Below are 10948 nucleotides of genomic sequence, written 5' to 3'. Positions count from 1 at the left end.
TTGTTTTGCGATCATGGCTCGTGTGAAACAAACCCAGCCACATACACCTTCACCTTCTTCATCTTCAACAAGTGAAACTCCTTCACCCCCACCAACTCTAACAAAGAGAGTTCCGATTCCAACTCACAAGATTCTTGCCAAAGACAAGGGCAAGGCTCCTGCTCCAATTCAAGAAAAGATCAAGAAACGTAAGGAACCTCCCACTGAGAAATTAATGGCTGATGCAATGAAGGAGATTACTCAAAAGCGAAAGAAGAAACCCATTTCTTCACCCCCTGCTAAGAAGGTCCCTGTACCAAAAGAAAAGGAACCTCAATCCTCCATATCAGCTGATTTCGTAAAAAGAAAAATCCATGAAGCAAGGACAATGGATTTTCCTTATTTTGATAATGTCGAGTTCACTTTTCAGGATCACCTCAGATTCCATGGACTTGAGAACTTTCTTTCGTCTACACTTGACTGTTACCCTAGGCTGATCAGGGAATTCTACTCATCTTTCAAGTTAACTGAAGAAGGTTTCTCTGCTCAAGTCAAAGGGAAGAAGATTGCTATGACTTTCGACGATTTCTCTACCTTATCAGGATTGCCTTTTTACGGCAAGTCCATTGATGGAAGTTCAGAAGCCGACACTGCTGACCAAGGTTGGGAAGAGTCTATGGATAGACACACAGCAGTTAAAGACCTGATGGTCGATGGGTTCGTTGAATCGGTTTCACTGCCCATTGGTCAAATGAAGGTCCAACATAGAATGTTGATGTATGCTTTGACTCGTATGTTAGTGCCAAGATCAGGAAATCACGCAGTAGTCCAGAAGTTGGACATACTACTGCTATGGGGATTATCCAAGGAATTAAGGATGAGCTGGACTTGGATAGTGCTCAGGCACATGTTGGAAGCATCGCAGACTAAGCTCATGCTACCTTATCCGCAACTGATCCCCAAGATTCTCAAACGCTTCAAGGTTTCTTTGGTAAATGAAGAATCTGTCAAGACCACCCTGATTTTTGGAGAATCAATTGTGAATCAGATGCAATTGAAAAGGGTGCAAGGAATTTGGATAAGATCACAGCATGCAGCTGAACCAGCACAGCCTCCACCTCCACCTCCGCCTCAAACTGAAATTGTCCCTGCTACTCCTGCTTTTGTTGTTAAGATTTTAGAATTTATTGAAGCTCAAATGGCACACAATGCCAAGGTGATCGAATCACAGTCCAGTTTGGAAGCATCTTTGAAGACTCTACAAGCATCCTTGAACTCGGTTGCTCAGGATGTGGCTGCGATTCAGACTCACTTAGGTATCAAGTTGTCGTTTGAAGACATTGCAGACATTGGTCGCCAAGCAGCTGAGGAACCAAACCCAGATCCCCTAGTTAACCCTGAGACTCACGAAGAGGAGACACCTGCTGAGGGTAATACAGCGGTCTCAACCCCTTCCTTAGATAATAGATGATAGTGAGAACCAGCCCACTTTAGGAGAGTAGATGGTCAAGTTCCTTATTTGTGATGTCTTATTTTGTTTGTTTTGCTGCTCTGCTGTTTTATGTTTTATTAATAATATATGTATGAGCGAACTTATTAATTGTTATCATATAAATACTGCCATACTACATCTGTTGCATGTCTGTTTGTTTGATCTGATACACTGCACATGTTGTTTAAATTCAGTTATCTTAATCAACTGACTTGCTCAGTAATTGCTCTGATATTTTTTTTGTCCTGATCTGATATACAAGTTATATGATTTCAATTCCTATGCTTATGTTCTTTAACATAGGGGGAGGTATTGTTTTCTGCCTTTTTGTCTTAATTGACAAAGGGGGAGAAAAATTATAACTTGATAACTTGATAATATGCTTGTTGTTGCATTATTAAGGGGGAGAATCTGATGTTTTGATGATGTTTTTTGCTCTGATACTTAATAATGTAATAATACTCATGATGTTTTGACACATGCTCTTATGCTCTGATCTGGTACATATTTAATGCTATAAATTGTTTTCTTTGGTATGATTTTGAAATGGTTTGATATGCTCAAGTTAAAATTGTATGATTGTCACTTATGCAAAAAGGGGGAGATTGTTGGACTTTAGTCAACTTAATCCTAGTTTTGACATAATTAACAACATACAATATTCATACTTCATATGATAAATCTAACAGTTTAATTGAGCAAGATTTCAGGAACCATAATCCAATCCTACACACTTGGATCAAATTGCTTGGAACACAAGAAATCAACAAAAGTTGAATTCTGACTATGTAAATCGATTGGGAAATCGATTTCATAACCTATGCCGGGGTCACCCAGCATGAATGGTGTAGCTGAAAGACGAAACAGGACTCTTAAGGATATGGTAAGGAGTATGATTTGTCATTCCACCTTGCCAGAGTCACTCTGGGGAGAGGCATTAAAAACAGCAGCATACATTCTTAATAGAGTACCAACTAAGGCAGCGGCTAAAACACCTTATGAGCTTTGGATTGGGCGTAAGCCTAGTCTGAAGCACCTTCATGTTTGGGGATGTCCAGCTGAGGCAAGGCCTTATAGGCCGAATGAAAAGAAATTTGAACCCCGAACAATTAGCAGCTATTTTATAGGGTACTCAGAAAAATCAAGGGGCTATAAATTTTATGATCCTAATTTGAGAACAATTTTTGAGACGGGAACGGCAACGTTCTTTGAGGATATTGAGTTTGGGGGGAAGATTAAGGTTAAAGATTTTGTCTTTGAGGAAGAATCGGTAACAATTCCAGAACTGATTCTTCCACCAATTGACTTTCCCATTATTGAACAAACTCAAGATGATCTGGTTGTTCAGGAAGAACAAAATCCAGATCAAATTCAAGATCCTCAAGAACAAGTGCCTCAAGAGCCAGCTCCATTGCGGAGATCCACTAGAGAAAGGAAAAATGCTATTTCGGATGATTATGTAGTATTTATCAATGAGGTAGAGGAAAATGTTGGCATGACGGAAGACGACCCAGTCAACTTTCATCAAGCCATGCAAGATTCTCGTTCAGATAAGTGGATCGAAGCAATGAATGAGGAGTACAAGTCTATGCAAGACAATTCAGTTTGGGAACTTATCCCATTACCTGAAGGAAAGAAACCCATTGGTTGCAAATGGATTTTTAAAACCAAGCGGGATTCCAATGGTAATGTGGAGAGATATAAGGCACGTCTTGTAGCTAAGGGTTATACTCAAAAGGAAGGGATTGATTATAAAGAGACTTTCTCTCCGGTTTCATCGAAGGACTCTTTAAGAATAATCATGGCTCTTGTTGCTCACTTTAATTTGGAGCTTCATCAAATGGATGTAAAAACAGCTTTTCTCAATGGCGACATTGATGAGACGATCTATATGGTGCAGCCAGAAAACTTTGTGTTGGGAGACCCAAAGAATATGGTGTGCAAACTAAGAAAATCCATTTATGGGCTAAAACAAGCTTCTCGTCAATGGTACCATAAATTTCATCAAGTAATTCTCTCATTTGGTTTTGAGATGAATACAGTTGATGATTGTGTGTATCATAAGTTCAGTGGGAGCAGACATATTTTCCTGGTCTTGTATGTTGATGACATACTGCTTGCCACTAACGATATAGGCATGTTGCACGAAACTAAGAAATTTCTATCAAAGCATTTTGAGATGAAAGATCTTGGTGACGCCTCTTTTGTATTAGGAATTCAGATACACCGAGACAGATCTCGAGGTATTCTTGGATTGTCACAAAAGAGCTATATCGATAAGGTTCTCAAAAGGTTTGGGTTACAGGATTGCAAACCAGGGGACACCCCAGTTGCTAAGGGAGACAAGTTTAGTCTCAAACAGTGCCCTAAGGGAAGTTTGGAAATTCAAGAAATGCAAAAGATCCCTTATGCTTCAGCTGTAGGGAGTCTTATGTATGCCCAAGTATGTACGCGTCCAGACATAGCGTTCATAGTAGGGATTTTAGGCAGATATTTAAGCAATCCAGGTCTTGACCATTGGAAAGCAGCCAAGAGGGTCATGAGATATTTGAAGAGAACAAGAAACTACATGCTCACATATAGGAGGTCAGACCAGTTAGAGATCACTGGGTACTCTGACTCGGATTTTGCGGGATGCCAAGACAGCTTAAGATCAACTTCAGGCTATGTCTTTCTGTTAGCTGGTGGAGCAGTTTCTTGGCGTAGTGCCAAGCAAGGTCTTACTGCTTCATCAACCATGGCAGCAGAATTCGTAGCAATTCATGAGGCATCTGACCAGGGCATTTGGCTGAGAAATTTTGTCACGGGGCTGCAAATAGTTGAAGGGATTGAAAGACCACTCAAGTTGTATTGTGACAATAGATCAGCAGTCCTGTATTCTAACAATAATAGGAGCTCAACCAAGTCAAAGCACATTGACATTAAGTTCCTAGTTGTTAAAGAGAAGGTACAAAGTGGACAGATATCCATAGAACACTTAAGGACAAACTCCATGATTGCGGATCCACTCACTAAAGGTCTACCACCCAAGGTCTTTCATGAGCATACTGCTCACATGGGTGTGCTACAGTTTGAGGAATCTTGATTTTAGTGGGAGTTTCGTCCATTATGTAATTCATGTTCTATGTTTAATTGTAAAGTACAAATACATTGTATTTGGACTTTCTGATCAGAAATAAAGTTTAAAGTATTCAGTTTTTGGTTACTTTGTACATTTAAGTTATGGTATGATCTCATTCGATAAAGTAGGACCAGTTGAAAATTGACATGCATTGACCAACTTCATTTAATTTTAATGCTACACTTTTCATAATGGGTCTATGTCATTTAGTTGTGTCAGTACGGGTGATCATTGATGGGTTTAGTTATGCTTATTATGACGAAAGCCTCCTTGGTTCCATGTGCTGATATGATTAATGGACGGGACAATTTGGATTATACTCAAGGTAATTATAATGACATTTTTGACGTCATAAAGTCTAACACACTCCTAAGGATACATGTGTGACCAGTGGGAGATTGTAAGATTTGTGGGTCACATATGTAATTAATTAATAAAGTGTGTTAGGGTCATTATATAATTAGCCAATAAACTAGGGGTCAAATAATATATAATAGTTTATGGCTAAAGAGCATAATAGTTATGAAAATTAATAGTGTAGATACCAGGCAGTTTCTAATTTAATGAGAGGCTGAATTGGAAATACTGCAATTTGGGATATAACTAATAATAGTTATATATAGGGGTAATGGTCCCCAAGGCAAACACAACAAGACTATTCAGTTTCAAAACCCTAAAGGAGAAAACTCTCTAGTTCTCTCTATCCCCATCAAGAGAGAAAGGTCTTCAGGGTGTTTTGCTGAGGAAGATCACCCAACCCATTGGCTCTATCATCATCATCTCAGGATTTCATTAATGGCAATTCCCACAGGTACGCTTCCGCCTTTGGCTATTCATCATGTAATTGACATGGATTGTTGAGCACAACGTTATTAGGGTTTTTCCAACAGTTTTTGCTCATTTTATTTTTTTACTACAACAACAAGAACACAATACAAATGGATTGTAAAAGAACTAAAAATCTCATTATTTTCCCAACACAAGTATGCCCACGATATTGCAAGAAAAGAAAGAGAAATAAATTTTCTTACCTCAAACAAAATGGTACACTAATTTCCCCTAATAGAGAGGACAAATTTGTCTTCAAAATTTTTCTTCAAACAAAGCTTGGATCAAGGAGGAAAATGGTGATTTGTGTTCTTGGTCAAAGCACCAACACTCTGTCTAAGAGAAAGAAGAAAAAAAAACGAAGAAATGAGGAGGAGAGGAAATGAGAAGAGAGGGGTGAGTGATTTCTTCTTTGTGTTTCTAAGCCATGACTTATACACTACTACCTAGTATAATTTCTTTATAAAAAAAAAAAAAAAACCATCACCAACTTGACATAAAATTAATTAGGGTAATCACGTCCCCTTTCAAAAATCTAACTAAAAATATCTACTCTTTCGACTTAACTGACAGATGAATTTATTAGTAATATGTGACATCTTAAAATTTTTGTTGATAATAAATCATTCGTAACTTAATTATATTATTCTCCGATGAATTATTTTAATCAAGCCTCCAATTTTTTTTTAAATATATTACTAACCCTAACCACCTCAGGAACTAGGGTAAAAATTTTCTATTTGTGACTTATACTATTTTTACACACAAGACAATTAATAAATATTTTGCTCTGAAAAATATACTTTTGGTACTTAATTTCATAAAATAATAACTGAACTAATAATTTAAGCAGCACGTTCATACAAAATACTATAAAGTTACATAAATTAGAGTTTAGAAAATTACGGATCTTACAATAATTAATTAGTCATCTGATATTTATCAATTCGTTATTTTCTGATAAAATAAACTATTAATATCTATTATTAATCAATTAATTGCCAGGAAAAAAGTTATCCGAAATAATTTAAATTGAATCTTATCTTTGATTACTATTCTACAAGATTTAAGGAGTTTTTATAGGCAGATGTTATATGAATTTGAGAGTGTAATTTGAAGTAATTTAGTGAATCTTCCCTTTAAATAGAAACCTAGAGTAAGGATTGAAAACCTCTACTCACTATCTACTTTTTCCTTATCTCTTCTCCTCGAGAATCTCATCACTAAGCCTCAAGAAATGTTTCTAATTCTTGAATTCATTCATATCCTTCTATGCATTAGCATTCTCTTTCTTTCTTGAACATGGACATTCATCTTTCTAGAAGATCTATATCGATGTATGATTCATTAATTTGTAAGATTGCTTTTGTAATCAAATCCAAATAATCAGGTGTAAGGGTTTGCTACATATAGGAGATCACTTTTCTTGCCTATAGGGTTTGTATAATATTTATGCTAAAATTTATTGATGAGTAAAATATATAGATAATACCAAAAACAAAAAAAATTTCATTGTGAAGAAAATTAAGCACATTACACCATATGGTATTGGAACTTTACTTTATGAAGGCCAATTTCTATACCAACCAGCCCATGCAGAAACCAAACCACTAATACCAAGAGAAATAGTGTGATTACATAAAGGGTTTGGCTCAATTTCAGCCAAAGCTATGATCAAATCTGCTACATTAGCAGCCACTGCCATAAGCCTCATTATTCTATCATTTCTAATTCTTTGAATCACTTTCTCATTTTCTTCTGATTTTTCTTTTCCCTCTGAACTTCTCAACTGTTTCTCTTCCTTCAATCCCTCTTTCAACAAAATGAAATCAGCTATAATGAAGAAAACATATCCAACAGCCTCGCCGAAAGCCGATATGTAACTCATCTTCTTCGCCAAATTTGCATCCAAAGTTCCAATTCTTGACAACCAAAGAAAATGGTCAAAGAAGAAATACACCATTTCTCCTGCATTAGAAAGCACCGCCAGTAGCCTTAAAGTTTGAGTTGAACCAGGATTTCTTCTAAGACCATTGAATCCGGTGAGAAACCTAATAGATATCAAGTTATATAAGAGAGAAAAGTGAAAATTAATTTTGTATTAAATTGAATGAGAAAAATTATGGAAATGATCAAGGTTTTAAATAATAGTCACACTTGCAATCGCAGTCGAGTTAAAGATTTCACGATTTCAGCTAATACAGAGTTTGCATTACAGATTGCAGTTGTCGCGATGTGAATTAATCACAATATTGCACAAATCTTATATAAAATTATTTTTATATTATTATGTAATGTGTAATACTAGTTGAGAGATGAAGGAAATTCAAAAGTAGTTAAGGAGGTAAGGTAGTGTTAAGATCTATTTTGAAAATGTATTTTTTATCCATATGAGATGAAAGAACTATAACTCTTAGATTTGTTATTGATAAACGACGTTTTATTTCAGACATTTTCTATGTGATTTTTCTTCACTATCTTTATTTTTTTGTCGCGAGTGAAACCATTTTTAAAATAGAGCTTGAAAAAAGCTAACTAACTAACTAAATGTAACTAATTTGTATATTTATAATAAAACCTGCCAGTTCTGAATGCTTTTCTGCTGAGGCCAGAGGCTACTTCCCATTGCTTGAACCTCTTTGATATGTCAGGGTGAGTTGCTTCAACTTTCCAGTTTACAAGCTTAGAGACATATTGGAATGTCTTCACAAGCTTGTCTATGCCATCTCTTTTTGCTAAGAAGATTACCAATTTGTCCACTCTATCATTCATGGTGAGGAAGGATTTAGGAATATGGATTTGGTTCTGTTCATTTAGGATATGGGTTCAGCTAGCAGCTAGTTCATTGTGTTTATTTCTAAGTGTTTTTAATCGGACAATCTTTTTATTATGTGTTAAGCTAGAGTCACAGAAATGATTTTTGGATAAGAGATGTTTGTGGTTAGACTTTATTTTAATTATACGACCATTCATTTTTCTTTTTGTCATTGGAATTTTGTGCATATTTGGTTTTATTTTATTCTTCTTATGCTGGTTATAGATGGTTAGATGTGTAAAGATAAAACTTATAGATGGTTAGATGTGTCGAAATATCATTGTTGGGAAAGAAAAATGTTATTTGGACATTTATATAGTCACCATATACGTTGAGAGAAGAAAATATTAGAGAGGATGAAGTGATCAAAAAAAAAATTTTAAACAAAAATTATGCACATAATATTTAACACTTATGCATTTTTTGTTCTTTATATATATTTATGCAGTGAAAAATAAATATTTTTTTTAAATATCAACTTTTTTTTATTGTTGAAACATTATTTTTTTGACAAACATACAAGCTTATACCATTAATAACACAAATATAAATTATTATCAATTTATTTAACATATATCTCATTAACCATTAAAATATAAAATTAATGTAATTTATTTGTTAAAAAAATATTATAAAATGTATTTTAGTAATTAATAAAATATAATTTAAAAAAATTATAAAATGTATATTAATAATTAATGAAATATTCAAAGTGGTTCCGTGACTCAGCTGTCCCATTTTCCAACTTGTAAGCGTCAAATTTCTCTTGTATTGTCGCCGAGTAGTTTTGGACCACAGTCATTTCCCAACCTCCTTTCGTCGTTCATCTATTTTCAACCTTCTCTTGTATTTCTTACTTTCCGAGATTGCAGAGTCAGTGAGCATGTGACATAAGAATAGAACTTGAAGAACATCACTGCAATGTGTGGATGTTGAGTTGTTGTAATAATTTTAGCAATTTATTTGTTTGAATGAGGGGATTAATTTATACATTATTAAGCAGAAACAAATATTTAATCTTTATTACTTTTCATAAAATATTAGAAGAAAAAAGACAAATCATTAAAAAAGACAAATACTATTTTAGTGTCTCTACTATTTCTCAATTTAAAAGATAATTTATTTCCGTAAAAGTCAATATCAATTTTCATCACTTTAGCATTTGGTTCATAAAATTTATATGTTTTTCTAGTTACTACATTTATAGACTCTAGTGGTGAGTTTAACTCGTTTGGAATCGGAGATTCTAACATAAGTCAGACAACTAAAGATAACAACATAACTCATACATGCGAGTATTCACCCAAATTTATTCCAATTTCGATGGACAAAACCGTTTTTGTTGGATGCGCATGTTTTTCCTACAATTAAAACTCAGAGGCTGGGATGAGTTTGAGGTGTTGATATCTATCTCACACCTGCACCCAAACTCACTCCGCTAGAGAGACTAAAACTACAATTAACTCATTTAAACATATACAAAAAGTCGTGAAACATGCTCTATTTAAAAGCTTCATCAAATCATTTTTTATAAAATAAATAATAAAATTAACCAACATTCAAATAATTTTTACCAATAACTACGCGTATTTTGATTTTTCACATAGAGATATGTAGAAAGCAAGATATTCCTCTTGTCAAACGAAATTAATAAGAAAATTGTTTCCTTTCTTTATTAATGTAGATGATTTATTTTCTTCTTTTTATTATTATTTTTGAGGTAAAATAATTAAATAAATAAATAGTTTGTATACAATTAATTATAGGGTAACTGTTTTAACGGAATATGTAGGATAATAATACTTTTTCTACTCTTGATCGACTCTCGAATTCAATTTTTTTGTTCAAAATCATCATTTTAGATTTTATCTAATTTTTTCTTTAATAAAATAAAATTAGTGGCGACTCTTTTTTTCATAGACAAATCGAAAGCGGCAAACCCCTCTAATTGACACCATGGATATCACTCTACATTGATATGCTATACTCTAAGGTTAAAGACTTCATCCATGGAAGGGACGGGGGAAAGAATATATTTAAGTTTTTGGGTTTGATTCAATTTTTAAGACAGGAGAGAGCCAAAGTTATTTCTCGAGTTCATTTTATTCTCCCTCAATTTTGAGAGATTTAGAGGAGAGGGAATCAAAACAACATAAAAACCATTTAAAACTCCTCATTCTCCCCTCCTTTAAAATCACTTCCTCCTCTTCACTTCCGTTGAACCAAAAAGACCTTAAGGTTCTTACTAAGGACAAATTGGTTTGGTCTTCCCATTCTAATTGGATGCTCAATTTCAAAGATGTTTGTTTGTTCCTTAATTCTGCTGGCAATCATATTCCAAGCTCATTTGGAGTCCTAATTTTCCTCCCTCTAAATTCGTTCTAATGTTGTGTATTTTTCATAACAACTTACCAAATGATGACGATCTCTGACTGAGGGTGCAAATATGGTTTCTTGTTGTGACATATGTGAGTGTACTTTTGCTATAACTCTTTAGAATTTTCTTGTCTCTATTCTTTCTTGCAATATACATACTTCTTCTTTTCTCACTATTATGCAAGTTTGTAGAAGAGGTTGGAACTCTTAATGTGGTTTGTGATGGGAAATTCAACAACAAATAACAATAACAACTCTAACAGAGCAATATGCAGCGGATAATCAATTTCCCAAACTTGCAAGAATCTGTGAGGAGTAACAACAAATAATCACAACA

The 10948-nt window shown here is 34.4% G+C and overlaps 1 protein-coding gene across 1 annotated transcript; it reads right to left on the bottom strand.

The window, feature by feature from the left end:
* Positions 1-6906: 6906 nt before the first annotated feature.
* LOC101501092 (peroxisomal membrane protein 11B) lies at positions 6907-8323 on the bottom strand. Its single transcript, XM_004506289.4, has 2 exons — positions 7999-8323; positions 6907-7471 (listed from the first exon to the last, which is right to left on the bottom strand). Exons 1-2 carry the CDS (start codon positions 8190-8192, stop codon positions 6982-6984), a joined length of 684 nt encoding a protein of 227 aa, XP_004506346.1. The 5' UTR covers positions 8193-8323; the 3' UTR covers positions 6907-6981.
* Between the last annotated feature and the right edge of the window lie 2625 nt (positions 8324-10948).

The sequence above is a fragment of the Cicer arietinum genome, chromosome 6 (genome assembly GCF_000331145.2).
Source record: "Cicer arietinum cultivar CDC Frontier isolate Library 1 chromosome 6, Cicar.CDCFrontier_v2.0, whole genome shotgun sequence".
Taxonomy (NCBI): Eukaryota; Viridiplantae; Streptophyta; class Magnoliopsida; order Fabales; family Fabaceae; genus Cicer; species Cicer arietinum.
This window is presented reverse-complemented; position numbering and strand designations above follow the sequence as displayed.